Consider the following 24,464-nt stretch of genomic DNA (forward strand, 5'->3'; position numbering starts at 1 on the left):
AGATTTTCATTGTTTTGCCTGTAAAGATTAAGAAAAATGTGCCAATGGTGTTTTTCCTCCCTAATTTTCCTTAGACGCAAAAACAAGATGTCACCATTGAAACATTACAAACTGACCTTGATCAGACAAACGAGGAGCTGGACAAACTGAACACCTCGCATTTGGAGGAACGAGCCCAGCTCATTTATGACCTTCAAAGCTGCGAGCGGGAAATCGATAACCTTAAAGATGCTCTGCTGGAAAAGGATAAAGAGATATCAACTCTTGTTGGGAACATGGCTGAGTATGCAGAGCAGGTCACAGCACTGAAACAAGAGATCAAACTCAAAGAGGAGAGCCTGGTACAAGTAGAAAATGCACTGAGTAAGGCAGAGAGGGAGGCTAATATAATGAAAGAATCACAGAGTTCAGACCAGCAGGCCCTTAATAATAAGATCACAGAGCTGGTGGAGAAACTTAAGGAAGCTGACATGGAGATGGTCAAGGCCGGAGATGAACGAGAGTCTAAAGGAGTTGAGGTGGAACACTTAATCAAGCAGGCTGAAAAGGATAAGACGACTATTCAGGACCTTCGAGGAGAAATCCAGAAGCAGAATGTGAGCCATCATAATCATCTTTCTGAATGTGAAACGCACATCACGTCACTAAAGGAACAGCTGGCAATATCTGCACAGAAACTACAGGAGTCAGAAGGACTTGTTTTGCAGCTTAAGGATAGAAATGAAAGTAATGAGAAACTACAGCAAGAGCTTAATGACAAAGAGCAGACGTATGAGAAGGAGCTCAAGTCTTTCAAGGAAGAACAGAATAAGCTTTTGGCACAGGTGGAGAAGTATAACAATGACTTTCAGACCTTATCAAAGCAATTAGACGAGCAAGTTCTGAGTGAAGAGAATGTCAAGCAAGTAATGCAAGAGAAAATGGAAAAGATGGCATCACTCGAAAACCAGCTAAAGGACGAGAGGCAGAAATTCAACACTGAAAATGAGAAACTGTGCAATGAACTTCAAAGAAAATCTGAAAATATCTCCAAGCTTGAAAATCTCTTAAAAAGCATGACGACTGAAAAAGAGCAGCTCCAAGAAAACCTGAAGGGGCTGAATGAGGAGCTTGAACTTGAACGTAGGAATTTAAAAGAGCTAAATGAAAAGGTTACATCTGCTCTTGAATTCAACAGCAGTCTGGAGAATCAGGTGCAAGTCCTTACAAAAGAGAGAGACGGGCTTGAATTGGAAGTAACTGAGCATGTCAAAAATATTTCACAGGCTACAGCCAAGATGGATTCCTTGCATGTCAAAATATCTGAATTGGAAATGCAACACTCACAAAGTAACACAATTATTCAAGGGCTACAAAAAGATAAAGAGGAGCTAACTACTCGAACTCTTGAGCTAAATAGAGTTCTTGAGCAAAGCACACATTCAACCTCTGAGATCATGTTGGCAAAAACAAATGAATGTAATTCGCTCCAGCAGCTACTCAGGGAAAGAGAGGAGACAGTGACCCAGCAGCAGGAAGAGGTGCAAAGCTTGACGTCTAAGATAGACAAAATGCAGCACGACCTCGCAGAAAAAGAGCAGACTGTCACTGAACTTCAAGCACGAATAGAGGCCCAACAAAATGAGCAAGCACAGCTTATGGAAACTCTGTCTCTGCTTCAGGAACAACAAAGTAGTCTGAAGTCTGGGTTATTGGAGAAGGATGCAATGTATAAACAGAAGCAGGAGGAGTTCCAGAGTTTGCAGAAGGAAACTGAAAACCAGAAAAATATTGCGTCCAGGCTACAAGCTGAGGCGGAATCGCTCATTGAGGAACGCTCACAACTCAGAGAGCAACTGGGAGAGAGAGACGAAATGTTGAAAAAGTCAACTCAGGAATGTCAGAAGCACAAAGATGAACTGAATAACAAAAACACAACTATCAGGTCTCTAAGTGACCGTATCAGTGTCATGGAGGAAAATGCTAGAAAGCTTGAGTGTGAAGCTGAGCAGAGCAAAACAGAATTGGCTAGTTTAAAAAGCCACACCCAAGCTTTGTCCGAGGAGAACCGCCAGCTTCGTGTTGCATGTGAATCCAAAGAAAAGGAGCTTGCACAACGAAGGCAGCTTCTATCTGACCTTGATGGGCAGCTTAAAGCAACCCTTGACCAGAACTCCAGCTTTAGCATGAAGATTAGCAGTCTAACAGAAAATAATCAAAGACTACAGGAAGAGTTGGCAGAGAACACGAAATCAGTTTCCGAACTTACTGCTGAGAGAATTGTTCTCCAAGAAAAAACTTCGGACCTTGAAATTCAGATCTCAGATAGTCAAAAAATAGTTGCTAGTCTGTTGAAGGAAAAAGAGGAGCTCGCTGCAGCAACAGATGAATTAAAAAAGGTCCTCAAGGAAAGCAAACAGGCAATCTCTGTAGGTCTACTCGAGAAAACAAACGAATGTGCTAATCTGTTGAAAAATCTGAGGGAGAAAGAGCAACAGCTTCAGAGTTTACAAGAGCAGATTGATAGTTTAAAAATGCAGGTCGATCAGCTGAGCATGTCCTTGGTTGAAAAAGACCAAACTGTGTCAGAGCAGAATTCACAGATAATGGCCCAGCAGGACCAGCTGCTGCAGCTTCAGGATACTGTATCTATGCTTCAGGAGCAGGGATCAGTTTTAAAGTCAGGACTAATGGAAAAAGATGTCATGCTGCAGCAGAAAGTTGAGGAATGTAGTGTATCTCTGAATGAAGTCAAGCTTCAGAAAGAGCTCGCATCACAGACGCAGGTTGAGGTAGAGTTGCTCAGGAAAGAGTGCGTGGAGGCCAAACAACAACTACAGCAGAAAGAACAAACACTGAAAGAAGCAACACACGAATTTCAGAACCACAAAGATGAGCTGAATAAACGAAATGAATCTGTCATTTCGCTCAGTGCTCAGCTTGGGGCCATGAATGAGAGCGCTTCAGAGATGGAGGTGGAAATTACTAACCTGAAGGCATCTGTGCAGAAACTCACTGCAGAAAATTGTCAGCTGATCCAGGACGAGGGCCAGAGGAAAGCAGAGGTAACTGATTTTCATGACAACATTCAAGCCCTCAGTGAACAGAATGTTCGATTGAAATCTGAACTTCAGAAAGCAGTGGCAGAGCTGGCCAAAGCAAACGAAGAAGCTGCAAATCTCAACTTGGAAATCCAAGGAATAAATGACGCCCTGAAACAGCAGGAGAATTCGATCCAGCAGCTCAACAGTGAGATTGCTGAGCGGGGGGAGCTGCTGAAAGAGAAAGAAGGCACAATTTTGGAGCTTGAAGATTCTGTGTGTACACTCAGAGGCCAAGTTGACAGTCTGACATCAGAGTCTTCCATACTAAAGAATACTTTGGAGAAAAAGGAGGAGTCAAGTCTTGAATATCAAAGTACTTCTTCCGCTGCCTTTGATAGTCTGACTTCACATCTACAAGCCAAAGAGGCAGAATGTGAGAGCTTGAAAGAAAAGATATCACACCTTGAGGAATCTGTCTCAAAGCTCAACAGCAACCTGGAAGTACAGACATCTGAAGTGACAAACCTCAAAATGGCCTTGGAAGAAAAAGAAGCAGCTCTTTTGGAACAATCGAAAGCTCTCCAGGACTTCCAGAAAAGAGGAGACGAAGCATTGCTGTTCAAAACTCAGTTCATGGAAAGTACAGAGTTGGCATCACAGCTGCAAAGTCAAATGCAGTTACTGTCCACTGAGTCTGAAAAATGTAGAAAGACAGCAGAAGAAACCCAAAGTGCCTTCAATAACCTGCAGGAGAAATATGCTGCCACCTTAGAAGAGTTACAAGACTCGAGGAAGCAACTCTCTCAAAGGACAGATGAGGTGTCTGAGCTCCGGATGTCATTGTATGATTCTAATAACGAATATCAGACTGCAAAGACCACCATAGAGACACTGAAAAGTAACTTGCATGTGATCCAGGAGAAACTGGGGAAAGCTGAAGATTTGAACTCCAGTCTTTCAAAGGAAAAAGATGACGCATTTGCTTCGCATCAAGCGAGCGTGTCGTTGTTGACCGTCGAAATAGAAAGACTCAAATCGCAGCATCTTCAGGTCGTGGCACAGATGAATGCACTGACAGAAAACCTCGAGCAGAGAGAAATGGCTCTCCACGCAATCAATAGTCAGTACAGCGCCCAGGCCAAACATGCATCTCAGCTGGTTTCAGAAATGCAGAAGTTGGAAGAGCAGAATAAGAGACTGAATGAGGAGATAGGATTGTCAAAGGAAGAGAATCAGAAACTTCACATTGCTCTCAGTAATGAAAACACACATTTGAAAGAGGAATTTAGGAAACTTTTTGCAGAGAAAGAAGAGCTAGAAAGAAGACATCAACAAACGCTGGCGGAGCTGCAGGTTCAAATGGAGCAGAAATCCAGCAGCGTGAATGAACTCGTGGAGAGAATGACGTCTGAGAAGCAGAGCCTTCAAGCAAAGGTTAGTGCCAAAGATGAAGACATTTCTCAGTTGAACGAAAACATTCAAAAAATAGAACAAATTCTGCAGGATTCAGAGAAAGAGTGGCTTTTAGTTCTGGATAGAGAAAAGCAGGAAAAGAACCTTCTTGCAGAACAATTGAAAAGTGTTGAAAATGAGATGAAATCTAAAGATGTTAAAGTAAATGCTTTGAAACAGGACATGGACAGCTTGCAGGAGAAACTAGCAGAGGCTTCCTCTGCCATTAGGGAGGGCTCTAATCAACTGAGCACGAAAGAGCTGGAGGCATCCGCATCCAGAATTCAGCTTGAGAATGTGTTAGCATCTATCCAGGAAAAGGAGAACGAGAACCATATTTTGCAGCAGGCTCTCAAAGCTGTGGAAGACGAGTTACAAAGACTGGTAGTGAGAAAAACGGACAAAGTTTCCTCTCTATTGAAATCTTCTGCTTTGAATGAAGAAAAAGCCTCTTTGGAGGACATGATAAAATGGTTACAAGAAAGTCATCAAAGTGAGGTAGATGCTTTGGAAACCGAGTTGGCTAAAACTGTTGCAGAATTGGAAAAAACACAGACTGTACTTAATCAGAGAGAGCAGAATAGTTGCGAGAAAGGTCAACAAATAGCTCTTTTGCAAGAGGCTGTGGAGCATTTACAGACTCAGCTTAATGCTGAGTTAGTAAGAGTGAAAGAAGCTACTGTTAAACACTCTTCTTTATATGATGAATTGCAAACAAAAGATGAGCAAATCAGCTGCATGAGCATTCAGATCAGTCAACAGAAGGAATTGCTTGCTGGCCTTACTCAGCAGATAAAGGAAAAAGATGCATCCATTGCCCAGGTCATGGAGTCTGCCTCAAATGAGAGAATGAAACTTGGTGAGGAAAATGGCTCGCTCTCGGCACAATTAAAGAGCATGGAGAGAGCACATAAAGAGATTTCGCAACAGTTAGAAGAACATATTTCACACAGTTCAAGTGAAAATGAGAAAAATAATTTAGTGAAGCTCATGCTAATTAAGGAAAAGGATGAGCTACAAAGTGAACTCACAAAAGTATCGAAAGAAAAAGATGCAGTGAAGAAGAAGCTGCAAGCTGCGCTTATTGTGAGAAAAGATCTGTTAAGGAGGATTGAAGAATATGAAAACCAAAAAGAAGAGAGCGTAAGCAGTAAAACTGAGGTTTCACTGTTGCATGAACAATTGCAGGAAGCCAAAAGTCAAGTTCAAGCTACAGCAGAATTGCATAAAGAAAATATTTCCCAACTTGAAAAGAAAATTCTCGAGAAAGAGGGAGAATTTCTTAAGTATAACACCGAAAGCAAAACACTTTTGGAACAGCTAGAGTCAGAAAAACAGAGTTTGCAAACCACCTTAAATGATAAAGAAGCTCATTTGTCAAAAACATTACAAATGCTCAGTGAGAAAGACTCACTAGTCGAGCAGCTGCAGTCCAGTGCTGCCGAGAAGGAAGAGATGTTTGAGCAGAACAGGAAGGGCTTGATGCAGAAATTAGAAGAGCTTCAAAATGAAATCAAGACATGCAAAGATGAGTTAAAGGACAAGTCTTCCTCTACTGCTAGTGCTGTTGACTTAGAAAATGAGCTTGCACAGGTAAAGTCAGAAAAGGTGACCTTACAGAAGAAAGCCCAGGCCGCCTTGCTGGCACGCAAAGAATCAATAAAGAAAGCTCAAGAAAATGAAAAGAAATTAACTCAAGAGCTCGCTGAACTAAAAGATGACTACAAGGCGCTCTTGGAGCAACACTGCCAGCAGACGAACGAGCTAAACGCAGTGCAGTTAAGCTTGGATGAGAAGACCAGAGAAATGGAGGAACTCAATAAAACCTCCTTTTGTTATCTGGATGAATTGCAAACTTTGAGACAGCTCGTCGAGGAGAGAGACAAAACTCTTCAAGATTTAAAGATGTCTTTGGCTGAGAAAGAGAGCCAATGCCATTCTCTCTCAAGCCTGCAAACAGAACTTGAAGCTACTAAATCCGGATTAGAGGCTATTTCTCTTGAGATGGCCAATAAAGAAGAGTCTCTCGTAGCCATGGAGCAAAGAGCAGATTCTTTGAAATCAAGACTGCACATCGTAGAGAACGAATTAAGAGAGAAAATTGAAGAGGTTGACAAATATCGGGATGCAGTCAGAGTTGCTGAGGTTAAGACCCAACAGGAGAATCAATCTTTATGTGATAAAAACAAGGCTTTAGAGACTCAACTGTGCATCCTAAAATCTTCACTAGAGGAACATATGTATGCAAATGAAGAGAAGCATCAAACCTTATTGAAAGAAAAGGAGGCTGTTTTGGAGCAAAGTAATCAGATGAAAGCAGAACTTGAAACAAAAGCTGATTTAGTTTCGCAGAAATCCTTTGAAGTTTTGACCCTTCAGAAGACATTAGAACAAACAGAGCAGCAGCTCACTGAGGACAACCGATCTTTGGCTAAGGAGCTTAAACATCTGCAGCAGCATTTTACTGAAGCACAGAGGAATATGGATTCACTGAAGCAGGAAAAAGAACATTTTGTCCAATTATTTAATGAACTGAGGGATGAGGTGACCTCCCTGAGAAAGCAATCAAAGGGGTCAGAGAAGGTAAAAGAGCAGCTGCTGAAGAAGCACGATGCACCCGTTGAACAAGAGGGTCATAACAAAGAAGGGGTCTGTTTTTCTTGCAAATGTGCAGAAATCTTTGAAGCAAAACTAAAGGAGCGAGATGATGCCTTGTTAGTTTCTCAAGCTCAAGTTTCAGAAAAGGAGGAACTAATTGCTGCCCTTGAAATTCAGCTACAACAGCAAAGCAAAATGCTTCAAAACACTACTGAAAAGATGAGAAGAGAGGGTGGTGAGCTTCAGAAATCTCCTGATGAGGGTGCCAGGATGAATGATCCGGATAACCAAAACAAAGTTACCCTTCTAACAAGGAAACTTCAAGCAGCTTTGGTTTCTAGGAAAGAACTCATGAAGGAAAATGCAGCGCTCAAGGAAGAAGTAGAAAATCTGTCAGCCAAACACGAAGCAAAAGAAACAGAGTACTTTGCTCTGCAATCATCTCTTTTAAAGTTGAAACAAGAAAATACGGACCTGGAAAGTTCTGTGTCACGTTTCTCTGAAGAGAAGGACAAAATGAGCACTGAAGTCGACCGCATCCTTAACGAGAATCGCAACCTATCTGCAGCCTGCGAAAGTTTGAAACTAACTATAGAAAGCATCACTCAGCAGAAACAAGCCTTCTCGTGCCAGCTCGAATCGCTCAAAGATTCTCAAACAGAGGAGCTGACCAAGTGGAAGTCGAAACACGCAGAGCTCAAGCAAGAGTACGAGTCTCTTTTGCAAGCGTATGAAAATGTCAGCAGTGAAATGGACAAGATGAGACAGCTTTTGGAGGGAGCTAAAAGAGACCGGCAGGAAGCCCTCCGAAAAGTACACAAGCACGAAAGTGAGATGGAGATCCTGGGGAAGCAAGTCCGAGAGATGGAGGAAGAAAATAAAAGAATGAAAGTAAAAGTGGAGGAAGTTTCCAAAGAGAAAAGGCAGAGAATCGAGGAGCTGGAGGAGCAGAATGAGAAAATCAAGAAACAGGTGATGGAGATGATGTGTGATCTAAATGATAAAAACCAACAACTGGAGGCAGAGACTGCCCCATTTCAGGACTCATTCGAGGCTCTGAGAGTGAAACTTACTGAGATGGAAGCTGAAAATATCCAGCTAGCAGAAAGGCTGGAAGAAGCTACCTGTTTGCTGGAAAAGAAGAACCTGGAATCCGATACATACACAAGCAACATGCAGAACAAACTTGACGAAGCACTCAGTTTGAATAGTTCACTGACTGCTCAGATTGAAGCTCAGAAAACTGAACTTGCTGCTCAAATGGAAATCAACAACTTGGTACAGAGGGAGAAGCAGACTCTTTCAGAGAGAATTGAGAACATACAGAATGACTATGAGTCGCAGTTGGGAATAAAAGATGACGCAGTTAAGGACCTCAAAGACATTATCACCAGGCACCGCCAAGAGACTATTAACCTGAATGAGAAGGTGAGAATTTTGGAGGATGACAAGTCACTTCTGCAAGAGGAACTTGAGAACGCTCAAGAGATCTCAGACAAGGTGAAGAGTGAAAACGAATATTTGGAGACTGTAATCCTCAAGAACTCGGAAAGGATTGACGAACTGACCGAGTCCGTCGGTGCCCTGCAGTCCCAAACTGCGCAGCTTTCCACTCAACTTGCAGCTAGTAAGGAGATGAACGATCAGATTCGTCACGAAAAAGAACAGGAGCAGCTCAAGTTGGTCAAAGAGTTTGAGGAGAAACTCAAGACAGTTCAGAGAGGCAACGAGGGTTCGAAGAACGTGAAGAAAGAGCTGCAAGAGCTGCTCAAAGAAAAGCACCAGGAGATAAATCAGCTGCAGCAAAACTGCATCAAATACCAGGAACTGATTTTAGATTTGGAGAGCTCTTTGAAGAGCTCGCAATCAACGTGTGAGCACTTGGAGAAAGAACTGAAGAAAAACTCAGAGAAGATTGCAGATTTAGAGGAGAGAGGTAAACAAGCTGAAGCTGAGCTAATTATGCACAAGAGTCATCTCCGGGAAGCCAAAGAAAAGATTGAGAGTGCCGAGTCTGAAAGAGACCAGCTGGCTCTTCAAGTGTCACAGCAAAATAAACAGTCTGAAAATCAGAAATCACATCTGACACCTCAAAATGTAGAAGAAGCAAAAATAAACTCTTACATAGAGAATCAGTTTTTGTTACAGCGGCAGATAGATGATCTCAAGGATTTAAAAGAGAAAGAAAGTCAAACAGTTGATGAGCTGAGGCAGCAGCTAGACTCTCGAGATCTGCAGATAAATACTCTAAAGAGAGCGGCTGAGACTCAAGAAGCAAAGCTGTCTGCGTTAGCTTCCACACCACACGGGGCTAATGCTACCAAACTTTGGAATGATTTGTACCAAAAAACCTTACATGAGAAGGACAATCAGCTCCTTGAGCAAGGTTTCATCATTAAAAGATTCCTGGAAGATATGAGAATGAAAGACAAAGAGGTGAATGAGTTACGGGTGACCAAGTCGAGACTGGAGAGGACGCTGAATGAATACTCTGTAGCTGCCGCTGCGCATCAGAGGCAGCTGTTTGTTATGAGCGCAAGCAATGCTGAACTCAGTGAGAGCGCAGAGCTCATGACTGTGCAGGTGAAGGAGCTCAGCGCTCAGGTGGAAAGAACAGAACAAGAGAAAAACGCAGTGAAACGGCAGCTGGCTGACAAAGAAGACGTGATCTCCCAAATGCAGCTCAGTCTACAGCAAGTGGAAAAGATAAACGCTGACATGGAAGCTCAGATATTCCTTTTGCAGTCTCAAAATGACAAAACTCAAGCTGACTTTGAGAAGCAGGAGGGAATTTGTCTGCAGCTCAAAACGCTCCTTCAGAGCAAAGATGCTGAGATCTCCTCTCTACTGTCCTGCAAAGATGGACAAATGTCAGGCTATCTGGAGCAACTGCAGGCTAACTATCGTAACCAGGTGTCAGTTTATGAGGACAGGCTGACGTCTTCACGATACCAAAAGGAAAAGACAGACAAAGAGTTGAGAGCGCTTGAGGCCAAGGTCCGAAGTCTGCAAATTAAAGTAAACAGATCTATCCAGGAAAAGGAGCAGATGGAAGCAAAGATGGAGTCGTTCAAGAACTCGATGGTGTCTTTGCAGAGCGAACGGGAACGGCTGATGTCAGAATACAGAATACTGGAAGCAAAGAGTCAGTTAGGGTTAAAGGGCAAAGAGGGCTCTCCCGATGGGGAAGGTGGGGCAGCCAAAGGCCTTAAACACGAAATTAGAAAACTGTTACATCAGATGGATGATCTCAATTCTGAGAACGCGATGCTCAGGGCTCAACTGGTCCGATACAGGGAGGATTTAAATCAGGTTTTGTCCCTCAAGGACAACCAGTTGAAAGTATTGCTAAAGAAGCAACAGGAGGTGATCAAAAACCTCGAAACCCAAAAAGCTGCGGCTGAAAAGCAACACAGAGAGGCTCAGCTGGACGTCCAGAAGGAAGAGGAAGCAAGCAATGCATTAAAGGAAGAGAATTCTAAACTTAAAGCTCGTGTGTCCAAGCTGGAGGAGGAACTGTTAACTCTGAGAAAAGACAGTGAGTCAACAAACTGGGGCAAGGTGATTGCTGACTTGCAGGAAGCTGTTACAGCCAAAGCATCTGAATGTAATGACCTTCAACAAAAACTTCTTTCTCAGAAGCTCTCAACTGATGAGCTCAAGGGGAAAATGCAGCAGCTGGAAGATGAAACGGACAAAAAATTATCAGAAGCTGAGGAAAAGTACAACAGTGAGCTGGATGCCTTTGAGCGCGAGGTGGAGCTGATGAGGAATGAGCGAGAAACTGCCGATCAGAGGGTGGCAGAGCTCGCAAAAGACCTACTAGAAATAGAGCAGCAGTTATCAGAGGCTAAATCGCAAAGCAAAGATACCAAGGCTCAGAATGAATCCCTGTGCAAGGCAATGGCTGCTTTGCAGAATGACAGAGACCAGCTCATCGAGGACTTCAAGGTCCTCAGGCAGAGATACGATGAAGAACTCCGAGGGACTCGGGCAGCCTTAAACAAGGTGGAGCGCAGTTTGCAGGACACCACTTCAGATTTGGCCATGTTTGCCAAAGAGAGGGACATCCTTACTCGCAAATTAAAAGCCTTTGAGAGTAAAGACGCACACGCAGAGCTGAACAAGCTGCTGGGCGAGCTGACGGAGGTCTTGCCAGAAAAGGAAAGAGAACTAAAAAAAGTCATTTTGGAAAACAACACTTACAGCAGGCAACTGTCAGCATTCTCCAGATCCATGGCCAGTCTCCAAAACGATCGTGAACGGCTGATGGACGAATTGGCCGGAGCTAAAAGAGTGGTTGAGTCCAGGCAAGGGTCGAGCCCAGAGACTGTCGGTACGGCGAGCGTGGAAAAGTCAAAGGGAAGTGGTGTCAGTGCCTTGGAGACTGAGTCAGATGGGCTGGTAAGTGAAGTTTGGCTGTTGCTTGCACTTCCTTTTCTCTGCTGTGGTTCTGTGGTACAAACAGCATGCAGGGTCAGCTTAGATGTGTTTTTGGTTTCACATCCCATCGGTATGACTTGCATACTTCTTTTTTTTTCTGTTTTTTTTGTTAAATACTCACGCTGTGGTGTCTGTTTAAAACTTCACTTCAATAACATAAATGTTAAATGCATTGTTTGTCTTTGTGAATGATGCATTTTCTTTCTGTTTACTGTCATCGCAGGGGATGCATCAGAAGATGGACGAACTGCAACAAATGGCACACAAAGAAGTGAGAAGCCATCAGGAAGCAACAGCAGATCAGAGGTAAAGGAAGGAAAACGATTTCCTATTCAAGTTTTAAAAGTATTCCCAAAGCTGCCTGGCTCAAAGGTTTTTCCATACAGCAGAAACAGGAAATGTGTGTTACTGTATTTGCTAGTAAGCAAAGTAAGTTCCTCCATCTATGTGAAGGCTTGAAAGGTTGACTGCAGCACTGTTATGCACACAGCTTAAATTCATTTTACTTTAATTTTTAACACATTTTTTGTTATGTAGATCTGATGCTGAGCCGAAGGACCTGCCAGTTAAAGTAAGTTACACTTCTCAGTCGTCCTCCTTTGTTGGGAGGCTGTGACTCACGGATGCACTTGTGCAGCTTTTGACCTTCACGGTCACAGTGAATTTAATCATAATCATAATAATAATAATGGATTGCATTTATATAGCGCTTTTCGAGACCCTCAAAGCGTTTTACAATTCCACTGTTCAGTCACTCTCACATTCACACACTGGTGGAGGCAGCTACAGTTGTAGCCACAGCTGCCCTGGGGCAGACTGACAGAGGCGAGGCTGCCATATCGCACCATCGGCCCCTCTGACCAACACCAGTAGGCGGTAGGTGAAGTGTCTTGCCCAAGGACACAACGGCCGAGACTAATCATAAACAGATATCTGCATATGAATATGTAGAATCTGTAGACATTGCTCTTTATTCACGAGTCATATTTAAGCTTTAGTAGAGAGGAGAGCAAAGCAGGGAAAACTCTTGGCTAATGTCTGACTGTGATTTGACTTTGTATGTTTTGAAAAATGTATCTGCATATGTAAACAAACAATAACCAGCACACAGAACAGGAAATCCTACCTAAGTTAAACTGTTTAGATATCCTGGTTGATAAACCAGTTTTTCTCTCTTTGGTAGTTGTGACACCAAACGATCCCATTTCTCCGACACAGCAGGAAAGCGGTCTGGAGGAGGTGGTGAGTCGATTGGATGCAGAGAGGAGGCAGCTTCACAGAGATCTGCAGCGTTGTATGTATGAGATTCAGCAGCGAGACCAGTACTTCCAGCAGCTCAACACAAAGGTATGAAAACGCTTCAGGTGACTGTCCTTTAAAGCCAAAACCCATCAGAGTTCAGCTAGCCCTTTGTAAGCAGGCAAAAACGTCCTGTAGGATACAGACAGTGTAGGCAAGCTGTCTAATAAACCACACTACAATAAACTTCAAATGTTCAAGGTTTGATTTCATGATTTTTGTTTCCCATTTCCTACAAAATAATATACAAATATAAAAGCAACTGAATGCTGAATAACTCTAAATGTACAAAACAGTCAAACAGCCATCTGCCCCTCCTCTTTGGGTTATCAATACTCACAGTTGCAGGAGGCAGTGGAGGAGAAAGCTGCTGTTACAGCTCAGCTAAGGGCCGTTTCCCAGACTCTGAGGGACACCCAGAATCGATGTCATTGGCTGGAAAGCCAAGGCCGGGTGCAGGTAAAGCTCTATATACATATGCTTAAAAACTCAAATCTGAGCTGCCACTGAATCCAGTTGTGTTTTCTCTGTATGCTCTTGTGTGTTTATACCTGTAATCCTGCACTCGTTCCTACCAGGGTTTACTTCACACTGAAGTTGCACCAGGGGCTCCACAGGAGAAGAGCAACGACTCCATGTTAAGTGAAAGTGCTGAAGCCAGTCAGCTGAGAGAAAGGTGAAAAAAACAAACAGCCTTCAGTCATGTCTTCAGTTTGGATCTCTGCAAAAATCTCCACATTGTCCTGGAGAGATCCGTACGGTCGGTTGAAGTCGGAGACATGCTAACATTATCCCTGGGTGTGGTTGTGTTTAAGGCTGCTGGAGGTGGAGCTGAGTCTGGCAGATGAGAGAGCCAGGAGAGAGACGGTCGAGGAGGCTCTGCGTCTCGCTGAAGACAGAGTAAAGAGGTTGGAGCCAGATGCAGTCACTCAGCCGTACACCTGACTCTTATTCGTCAACACAACAGATCTTTAATGAGTTTTTTGTTGTGCAGTGCTGCCTCCAGTCTGTCCAGGGACAGTCACAGAGACTTCAGTATCGAGATGGAAGCTGAAGAGGAGTGGGAAGCTCTAACTCTCAACCCAAACCAGCCTCTCATAACACGAAAGGTACTCGGCACACTTGTTTTATTTTCCTTTGATTTGCTTACTGTACAGATCCAGCGTGAATCTATGACACAGCTTTTTCGAGTTGGCTTTTGCAGAACGGTGTGTTTGACAGCGTAACCTTCCTGCTGTCGTGGAGTAGTCATATAAATTGATGACGTGAGAAAACAAGTTCATAGTGGCTGTTTAGGTCTGTGCAGCGATAATGAAACACAAAGATCAGTGAAAAGTGATGCTGAGAGCTTAGAGAGCCTGACAGGTGTGAGTGTGTGACAGACTTTTTATTATGAAAGAAAAGTATGGAAACTTGTTTGGGCCATTAGACATGCAAATGTTATGTAGCTATGTAATGTACGGATGTGCTGTGGAAAAATATGAATCCCATTCCCGGTTGCTTAGTTTTAATGTTAGACAAAGATAACCTGAGTAAATACAAAATGCAGTTTTTAAAAGGTGATTACATTTATTATCCTACCCGACCCTGTGAACTCGCACCCCCCATAAAACTAACAAAAAAAGTAACCAGAGTTATAGTTTTGAAGTGGCCTGCTTAAAGTCAAATTCAGTTGGGATGTTTTGCCGTGACCATGAACAGGCCATTCATGCTCCGAACTCTCCAGTGTGGTTTGAGGATGAGTACAAATTCCTCCACAGCGATGTGAAAACTGTCACTTATTGCACATGCAAAAAAAATAAGAAAATGGAGTACATATGGATCAAACTGTCTGAGACTGAGAATTTATAGAACGTCATTGAGATCAAATAAAGAGTGTTAGATACATTTTTCTTTGCTCTACTTTGCCTACAGTGGCCCATTACAGAAAATGCTTAATGACGAGGACTCTTGGCCCCAATAAGTCTTGTTAGTCTTTTAATTAGGGTCACCATATATTCGGGCCAGTGCACTAAAGCCGTGTTTGGAGCTTCTCCAGTGCAAATGTAAGCATTTCTTTGATTGCTTCTGTTTCTCCTCGCAGGTGAAAGGAGGGATGGTGGCGTGTCGACGGTGGCTCCGAGGCCGGAGCCTTTACTTCTCCAGGCTGCTGACGAGTCGCACTCGCTCTCGATATTTCTTTCTGGCTTACTTGTTCACCGTACATGTGCTCGTTCTCATGTGCCTCACTGGAACCCTGTAGGCAAAGTCGTTCCTGGACAAAACACAAACTGGCTGAAGGGTACATATGAAAGCTAACAGAGATTTCAGTGAATAACTTTGTGCATACACAGTAAAACCTGAAACTGACACATTGTTCTCTGTTAAATGTAATGGTAATGGGGGGGCGGGGACGACAGTTTGTTTGCATCTGATTTAAGTTTTCTTATGTTTGTAAGTAGACCAAGCCTTAAAGCCGTTGGCTTTGCTTGCCTTCAATTTCTTTTCTTTCATTTTTTTAAGCGCCGCACTGGAAAGGAGACGAGAAAAGAGTTTGTTTGATGTGACCCTCGTGGAAAAGCTGCACAGTTTGCAGAAAGCCATATACACCCGTACTTAACACTAAGAAATCTCCTGCACACACCAGCTGCTGCTTTTCTTGTTTGCCTGAGTTCGTGTGTTGCACATGATCACATAATCAAAATGCTGAGTTTAAACTATGCACTGAAACTCCAAATGTGTATGTAATCATTTTGTGGAAGCTCCGAAGCACTACACCTCTCCCACTCTGTTCCCTTTAAACTGTAAAGCCAAAGGTGTCTGTATTGTTGCTTTGGCGAGCACCCTCATGCCTGTAAAAGCTAGTGGGAGACATAATATTCTCGAGTTAACGCCAGTATCATGGTGTGCCATTGAAATTGTACTGCAACACAGTAGCAGGTACGAGTTGTTTGTATTTAAGTGTATTTATGTCTGCATCCACACATGCACGCTGTACAGTATGTCACATTTCTGTATATATGATTTTTATCCTGTCTGCTTGATGTTTGTTGACTGTAAATTTCTTCTCGATTGTTCAGAGGGTAAAAACAGGTTGGTAACAATTTTTTTTTTCTAAAATAACTTCGACTAACAAGCCAGAATTCTCTTTGTGTAGGTTCAATTAAAAAAACACAAACAGTGCAAATGTGCGTCAGGATCTGTTTTCTGGCTTGTTAGTTGATGCATTTTTGTTGAAAAATGCACAGCTCTGCACATGTTTGTGTTATAAGTATCTGTATATAAAGGGTTCAATCAATGAACAGTGACCGAAATCTATTTATAAAAAGGTAAACTACTGAAAAATGTTCAGATGGCATATTTTCTCTACTGCCTCTATTTTTAAACGTTAGCAAAGCAGTTGGCCTTGAGGCTCATGAGGCTTGACGTCGTGCAATACTGTGTCGGGGAGAACTTTTTCTGATCGCCTTTCACCATCTAGAACGGACTTTAATAAAGCTCATTGAAGTTTTCTGCCCACATGAATTGTTTTTTACTAAATCTGTGGTGATTTGTCCACTGCAATAACAAAAGGTGGAGTTAACAATCAAGACAGAGTAATAAACGCCAAAGCCTTCACTGCATGCGTCCTCTTAACAATAGCAGAAGTATCAATTCTAACATTTCCAGTCAGTGCTATTGTTTGAGTGTTGAGTACTGTACATGTCAAAGTCCACTTTTTAGCCTGTATATCTTCTGGTTTCACATTAGAGGCTCTCCTGCGTCTTTAAGGACTCACTAAATCAGCCCAAAGACTGTATATGAAAGATGGACATGGCCACTGACACCATTCAAATTAAGGATAGTCGAACGTCAAAGAGCAAAACATTCAAATTGTAGCAGTCTTGAGAACAGAGCCCACATTGCTTTGAAGTAGCAAGATGCAGTCTGAGCACTGCCTCTGGTCTTTTGTGTTGTTTTGGACCCTAATGTGACATTTCAACATTTTATTGAAATAAACAGAGTAAAGGCCCGCTGTCTTCTAACAGGTAAGGAGTAAAATATCTAATAATTTTTATGATGTGCAGTCTTTACCATTTCCTCTACAAAGAAACATGACAGTACTAGTCTTACAGATCCTATACTCAGTTACTGTATAGGCTGGTAATGTTTGCTAGGCTAGGTGCAAGCCTCTGCTGGCCAACCAGGAAAAATGCTTCACTGAAACTTAATTCACTGCTGAAGAGGAGCAGATCCACAGTCTGAGAGTAGGAATCATTTAAAGGCAGCATCTTACTGCACAGAGCAGGCTGTCGGTCTACTACTAGGGATGGGTATTGATAAGATTTTCATGATTCCGATTCCAGTTTCGATTCTGTTTAACGAGTCGATTCTTTATCGATTCTCTTATCGATTCTTTTTAAAAAAAAGGAGAACACTAAGGTCGATTAGCTTAGAACTTTGTTTTATATCTTCTCTTTGAACAAGATAGAAATTTAGGAGTAACATGGCCTTACAAACCCAACAGTGAGATCTTAAGAGATCCAGCCTGCAGCTCTTCAATGGGGTGTCACAGGGTCCCCAGGAAAAAAAATGTAAATGTAAAATAATAAAATAAATATTCTTCTGTAGCAATAACAAAGTATAACATAAATTATTCTGTAGCAATTACACAAGAATATCCAGTAATGTCCCTGCCTACAATTAAACACATTCACTTACTGAAAATCGGGGGCATCTGCTGTGGCAAATGGGTTCAAGCCTTTGACCACAAACTTAGTCACTGCTCGGTGACATTCGTCTATCCTGGCCTGAAAGGAGACGCTACCGGTAAACTGCAGCGAGAACTGCCAGCATCTGAGCCAGACTCTGTCTGTCTCATCATGGTCACTAAATGCACAGCGATGGCAGGTTTTGTAATAAGGCAGATCGCGCTAACATAATATGCACTGTTAGTTGATTATTTACCTGCCGCATTAACGGGAGAGGACGTGCGAACGTTACCGCTGCTGCTGGGTTGAGATTCACGAGTCCGGAGCGGAATTAAAAACACGACATTCATTTAAGGTCATCGCGTGTTTTGTGAGCAAATGCTTTTGCATATTCGTAGTGTTTCCTCCCTTAAATGAAATATCTACTTTGCAAGTATTGCAAGTTGCCCTGTTGTCATCCGTTCTCGTAAAGTAAAACCAAACTTTTGAGCGTTTGAGCCGCCGTGTTTCCTGCCAGGTAAATGACGCTCCGCAACGTGGTGACGTCATTCGGGGCGACTGGAATCGATAAGGGAATCGTTTGCAAAAATGGCAAACAATTCCAAGGAATTGAAACAGTGGGAACCGGTTCTCAACAAGAACCGGGTTTCGATACCCATCCCTAGTCTACTACTGCTACTAAAACAACTAAGTGACACTGTTTAGAATTACTTGCCATACTTTATCTAATCCCTGCTTTTTACATGCTAGAGGATCAAAATCGGCCATAATAGCTCATGTAATGCGTCCTGATATATTGTAGAAAGAATGCTTCTAAATCCACAAACAGTAACACACCCCAGAGTAGCACAGGCAAACTGCTTGTTTCCACTAAGAGTAATTCCTGGAGCTCACAATGTCATGTTGTTTCATCGCACTCCACCGCTATCTTTCCTCACTACCCCCATCCCAGTTTAACCCCTGCTTTGGACTGCTCATGTGATCTGGTTTACCTGGGATTGGCCAAAATGTCTTATCACATACTAGATTTTCTAAAGCCTGGGAACAAAGTCAAGAAGAAGTGGAGGGGTCAATATATTTAAAGGTTAAAATCTTTCAACTATCAGGCTTCTCTCGTCTGGAACCACCACCTGTTTTGGGTTCAGGAGGCAGAGTCCCTCTCTTCTAATGAGGGTTGGCTCATGGACCCTGAACCAGACTCCAATGAGGAATTGAGCACATCTCCACTCTTTTCAGTCCTTGTGTTCTATCGGGTGCTTTCTCTCCACTGCCACCCATAAACTCTACATAAGGGAAAGACGACTGCTGTGAAGCCCACCGACTGGTTTTTGAATGCACATTTTGAAACCTTATTTGCCCCCCATGTTAGGTTTTCAGTCAGATGTGACAATGTTTGGCTAAGAGTGGAGTGCCGCGTTATCATCCACCACTAGCTAACTTGATTAACCAGCTGCACTGATAAAACGTGCAGGCAGTTGAACCACAGGCTGAGGCTGCTGAGGCTTAGCACACACCAGCTGGCTACAGCTGCCTGTGTTAGGATTCCTGTAACGGGCCACACTGGGTTTGTTCATGTAGACAAAACGATTTTCTGTGCCCAGCTGTAAACATGATATTTCTGATGCTGTAACATTAGTCATTTAACATGGAGTCCATGGGGACTTTTGGAGCCAGCTTGAAGGGGCCAAACTGCAAGTTTTGGCACTTCAGTGTCGAATTTGTTTTTCAACTCTGGAGGTTGGTATTGCTCACTGTTGCCAAATGCTCGCTCACAGTATCACCTGATTGCTGTGGTTATGTCTCTAACATTGTACTGTGTGCAATGAAATGACCGTGGCTGTGGGGCTATAAAAAAAAGTCATTTGAAATGATCTCAAAATAAACTGATTACTATAGTTGTTTATTAATTAGTTCATTTAACCAAAACACATAAAATAAAATAACTGAAAATATGTCTAAAAGAATTGAAAACTATTCAGACTCTTTCTGTAACCTGTTCAACTGCTCATGAAAACAAATCAGCCAATCACACAGCAGTAACTCAGTGCATCCTGACAAGTAGACATGGTTAAAATGACCCGTTGAAGTTCAGACTGAGCATCAGTGTGAGGAAGAAATGGTATTTAAGTGGTTGTTCAGACATGGTTTGGTCCCACATGTGTTGGTCTGAGTACTTGAAACTGCTCATCTGTTGGGATTTTCCCACACGACTATCTGTAGGGTTTACAGAGAATGGGCTGAAAAACAGAAAACCAGACAGTAACTCAAACAGCCACTCATTATTCCCAAGGTACCATACTGATGAGCTACAGCAGCAGCAGCAGAGCTCTCTGTGCGGCTCTCCTGCAGGACGCAGAGGTACAGTTCACGTGGACCCAGCAAAACTGGACAGCAGAAGTTTGGGAAAATATTACCTGGTCTGAGTCTTGATTTCTGCAGTGACAGAGAGATGGCTGGATCAGAACTTGGTGTGAACGTGAAAGCAAATATTCATTCTATCTCACACTGCATTAGCAGTCAGGCTGCTGACAATAAAGAATTCAAGCAGTTCTTAAAGAAAAAGACTTAACAGTAGTACTAGCAAGATGTACCTAATAAGGTGGATGGTGAATGTAACATTTAACAGCAATGGATTGCAGACTTCTTCATTTACGTTTTTGATGTTTGATGTAATGTGAACATAAGGCCACTAGATGGCAAAGTCTGTTAAGGTGCGGAACAACCCTTTTATGTAACTGCGCTGTACTTTGGTATTATCTGAGATAACCACGAAGGGACGGATGAGAGAGGTGGGTTCTGTATCTTGTCCTTATATGTGTCATTGTTCATGAATTTGGCCCATTTTCCTCATTCTATTGGAGTTATTTCAGCTGTGGAATACAATACTGTGGCTAATTTATTGCCTGGAAGGCCTGTCCTCAGTCTCATAAATATTCATGGAGAATTCTCCCTTTCTTCCCTTTTGTGACAGGATCTCATCTTTTAAACTGCGGTGTCCTGTTTAAGTCACGGGGCCAGATATGTGATTGGGTGGACCACACTGAGAACCACGTTTTCTCAGTGCGACATCAATCTACGACCGCTATTGTGCTCTTCTATACAACACTGATCACAGAGGGATTACATTTCTTTGCCTTCCTGCAGATTTTTCATTACTGAAGAGACACATTTCTTAGTAATACTACGTTTGTCTTTTTATGTGAAATGTGGCCCAGTCTGAGGTAGACGTTTCATTTTGATACTGATGACGATGACTCATTCATTTCCACATTTAAAGACTGGACGGTGAAATTTCACAGTCAGACTGACACAAAGTCAGCTCGGTTTGAATCTCGTGGCTTCTGGAGGAAACCACTCCGACCATGTTCTAATAAAAGAAGGAAATCTGCATCTCGGTTTTGCTCCTGCAGCCTTCACCTCCCTATCTCTGGCTTTCTCAGCCAGAGTGAAAACAGTCCTCCAGTTGCCGGTGACCCACTTGCCTACAGCACCAGAGGAAGAGAACCGGAGGAGTAGGAGAAAAGGGGCGGGGAGGAGGTAGAGGTGAAAACATGTGGGAGACTGCTATGATTAATGTGCTTTCAGAGCTGGAGTGAGTGAGAGAGTGAGAAAGCGCAAGAGAAAGAGTGAGAGAGAGAGAGCAGAACAAGGGCACCTGTGATACGTGGTGATGGTGGAGAGAGAACAAGTAGGCTTTGGTGAGGTACGCTCAACAAATAAATGATCCTATCTTCATTTTAATGCATCCATGTGAAACAGTGAAGCATAAAAGTAATTCAAGGTTCTTTATTCGTCACATGCATAGTTATACAGGTATAACACACAGTGAAATGAAACCTGACACCATTATATATAATATATACATTAGGTGAATGTGCAGTAGTAGCATGTATGCAGCAAGCAGGTGAATTCTGTACATTAAGTGAATTATATAACAATAAACAATCTGACTATTTTACAGAATAGACAATATTACAACCAAATTCTCCCTTGTGGGACAATTAAAGGATTATTCTATTCTATTCTATTCTATTCTATTCTATTCTATTCTATATGAACATATTTATAATTAAAGGAATTTGAAATGTACATTGTGCCTCTGAGTTTAGAGTGTCTGGAAGAGAGTCCTGAGTCCTGTCTCAGTTACTTATGGATGTGAGAGGGCGGGTGTGTGTGAGTGTGTGTGTGTGTGTGTGTTTGGGGGGGTTAGAAGCTCCTCTTGAGTCTCTCTGTCCTTGCCCGGATGATGCGGAACCTTCTACCAGATTGCAGAAGTTGGAACAGTTTGTTGCCAGGATGGGACGGGTCCTTCAGTATCTGCGCTGCTCTAGTCCGGCATCTCCTGGTGTAGGTGTCCTGAAGCGGGGGGAGAGCAATCCTGCAGCAGCGTTCTGCTCTACGGATCACTCTCTGGAGAACTTTTTGGTCCTTAACACAGCTGTTCCCAAACCAGGATGTGATGTTCTGTGTGAGGATGCTCTCCACAGCGCCTGTATAGAAAGTCCTGAGGATCACTGGAGAGACCCTGAACTTCCTCAGTTGTCGGAGGTGATACAGGCGCTGCCTAGCCTTTTTGGTCTGGACCTGAATGTGGGCAGACCATGTCAGGTCTGAGCAGATGTGATGACACTGAGATACTTGAAGGACTGCACCCTCTCCACTGGAGCTCCATTGATGATAATGGGCTTGTAGTCTCTGTGCTGACTCCTTCTGAAGTCCACCACCAGCTCCTTGGTCTTGCCAACGTTCAGCTGGAGGTGGTTATCCTGGCACCATGATGTAGGCCGCCACATCATTGTTGGAGATGGCGCCCAACACCACTGTGTCGTCAGCGAACTTCACAATGGTGTTGGAGCCATGAGTGGCCACACAGTCTGAAGTGTAGAGGGAGTAGAGCAGTGGCGAGAGGACACATCCCTGAGGTGCTCCTGTGTTGATGGTGATGCTGTTAGAGACGCATCTACCCACCCTCACCAATTCTGCAGGAATTATACCTGCAAAGTCAGAGTGATAGCTTAACATCAGGTGATTTTCTTTCTTGGATAAGAACTCCACTTTGCCTGTTTTCCCTGTGTGTTTTCTGATGACCATTAAGGCAGAAATGTGAATGCCCCAATGACTCTACAGGTACGACAGTGATTTATAATATACCCTGGTTTTATCCTCTTGATACCAGAAGATCAATGGCACCACAAAGAAAGGGGTCGATTCAATTCTGATTCTTCCAAATGTTAATAAAACCTTTGATGAACAGTACGCTAACCTGGAGCATCACTTCTTCAGAGACTTCAAATTTAAAGCATCGGAGTGGTTCCATATTCAATTCACTTCATTTTGTCTATCTATCTATCTATCTATCTATCTATCTATCTATCTATCTATCTATCTATCTATCTATCTATCTATCTATCTATCTATCTATCTATCTATCTATCTATCTATCTATCTATCTATCTATCTATCTATCTATCTATCTATCTATCTATCTATCTATCTATCTATATATATATATATATATATAATTACAACAACAGTTGCCTCAAAGCACTTTAGTAAGGTAGACCCTACAGTAATTCAGAGAGAACAGAGAAAACCACAACAATCATTTGACCCCCGATGAGCAAGTGATTTGGCGACAGTGGGAAGGAAAAACTCCTTTTTAACAGGAAGAAACTTCTTCCAGAACGAGGCTCAGGGAGGGGCGGCCAAAGATACGCGGTGTAAGAGAGCCAAAAAATTAACATTAACTAATGATTAATCACCATGATTAATCACTCAGGGTGTGAATGTGTATAAACACATTCTACTTTTAAATAGGAACAACAAGTAAGCCTGCAGTGCGAGCGCGAAGTGCTCTAATAGATGGGCCGGATTATTTAAGACCTTGTATGTGAGGAGCAGGATTTAAAATACAATTCAATAAAATGTGCTCTCTGTTTATAGTCACCATCAGTATTCTTGCTGCAGAATTTTGGATCAACTGATCAATTGCTGTTTGGATTTAGAGGCCATGCAAATAACTGTGACACGGTGAATGGCTTTGGATAATTACTGGATCCTGACCCTGCTACTGTCTGTCTGAGCTGTTAGACTCCTCATTGCACCACATTTGGGTTTTGGCTATTAAGCTTTTCACTTTTTTGTATTTCTGTTTAACTGAGCTCCTTCTTTTGTCTAACTGAATTTTTAAAAATAAATTCTTAAAGTTTAAATTAAATTAAATCAAAGATTTTGAAAATCATGTTTATTCTATTGTACAAGTAAGTTGTGTTTTTCTGTACTGTTGAGTGTGCTACAGCAACACGATATGAGGAATTTGAAGAGTTTACAGAGAAGGAAAGTGTCCCGTGTAGATGTCTGGACATACGTTTTCTGGGTGTCTTTTGTGTCACCTGAGAAGACTTTTCATCTTTGCCTTTTTAACCAAATCTCAATGATGTGAAGATGTCTAGGGAAATCTTTTTCAGTATGTTGAGTTTCTGCTGTGAGTCATCATCGTCCACTACTTTTATTTCCTGGTTAAATAAACAGTTGCTGTAGCCTTTATGTTTTGAGGATTGAATGATCTTGTAAGCTTACAACAAAGAAAAAACTTGTGCCTCAGAATCCTCGGTTCATGGTGACAATTCAACTAGGATAAGCTTATGGAACAGTTTTAATGATTTACATTAAATAACTGCTCCTCTGACCAACATCGTTAAAGTGTTCTACAGTTTGAAGACGGTTTTGTCAAATGGATTCAAAGTGATCCAGACCAAGGGTCAATTCAAGATTCAAAGCATTTATTGTCATGCAAAGAACAAAACATTTCTCTATACAATGAAATGCTTTCTCTGCTGTTCGCACACAGAAGCCGGTTACAGTTTTTTCTGATTGCTTAAGCACATTTTTTGTAACTATTGGCTATTTTTTTGCAAAACTCTACACACAAATGAGAAAACCTGTCACCCAATTATCAAAACATTGTAGTTCTCTTGCA

At 42.4% G+C, this 24,464-nt stretch overlaps 1 protein-coding gene and 1 long non-coding RNA gene across 5 annotated transcripts in view; both read left to right on the plus strand.

Annotated features, from left to right (window-relative positions):
- LOC146394214 (uncharacterized) overlaps positions 1-16,313 on the plus strand; it is a 41,058-nt gene extending 24,745 nt beyond the window's left edge. For 2 of the 4 annotated variants that reach the window (XM_084920170.1, XM_084920322.1), the window contains exons 21-29: positions 75-11,477; positions 11,740-11,822; positions 12,054-12,087; positions 12,735-12,863; positions 13,158-13,274; positions 13,394-13,491; positions 13,631-13,723; positions 13,810-13,924; positions 14,899-16,313. In XM_084920170.1, the coding sequence (XP_084776296.1) occupies positions 75-11,477; positions 11,740-11,822; positions 12,054-12,087; positions 12,735-12,863; positions 13,158-13,274; positions 13,394-13,491; positions 13,631-13,723; positions 13,810-13,924; positions 14,899-15,057 (12,231 nt within the window). In that variant the 3' untranslated portion in view covers positions 15,058-16,313. The remainder of the gene's footprint in view (positions 1-74; positions 11,478-11,739; positions 11,823-12,053; positions 12,088-12,734; positions 12,864-13,157; positions 13,275-13,393; positions 13,492-13,630; positions 13,724-13,809; positions 13,925-14,898) is intronic. The other 2 variants (XM_084920243.1, XM_084920335.1) reach the window with 2 other exon arrangements.
- Positions 16,314-20,198: 3,885 nt separating this feature from the next.
- Positions 20,199-24,031, plus strand: LOC146394215 (uncharacterized). The gene is made up of 2 exons (XR_014799378.1): positions 20,199-20,274; positions 20,457-24,031. It is a non-coding gene; the product is annotated as an uncharacterized LOC146394215 (long non-coding RNA).
- Positions 24,032-24,464: the final 433 nt, after the last annotated feature.

Source organism: Perissodus microlepis, chromosome 1, assembly GCF_051167445.1.
Source record: "Perissodus microlepis isolate ML-2025 ecotype Zambia chromosome 1, ASM5116744v1, whole genome shotgun sequence".
Lineage (NCBI taxonomy): Eukaryota > Metazoa > Chordata > Actinopteri > Cichliformes > Cichlidae > Perissodus > Perissodus microlepis.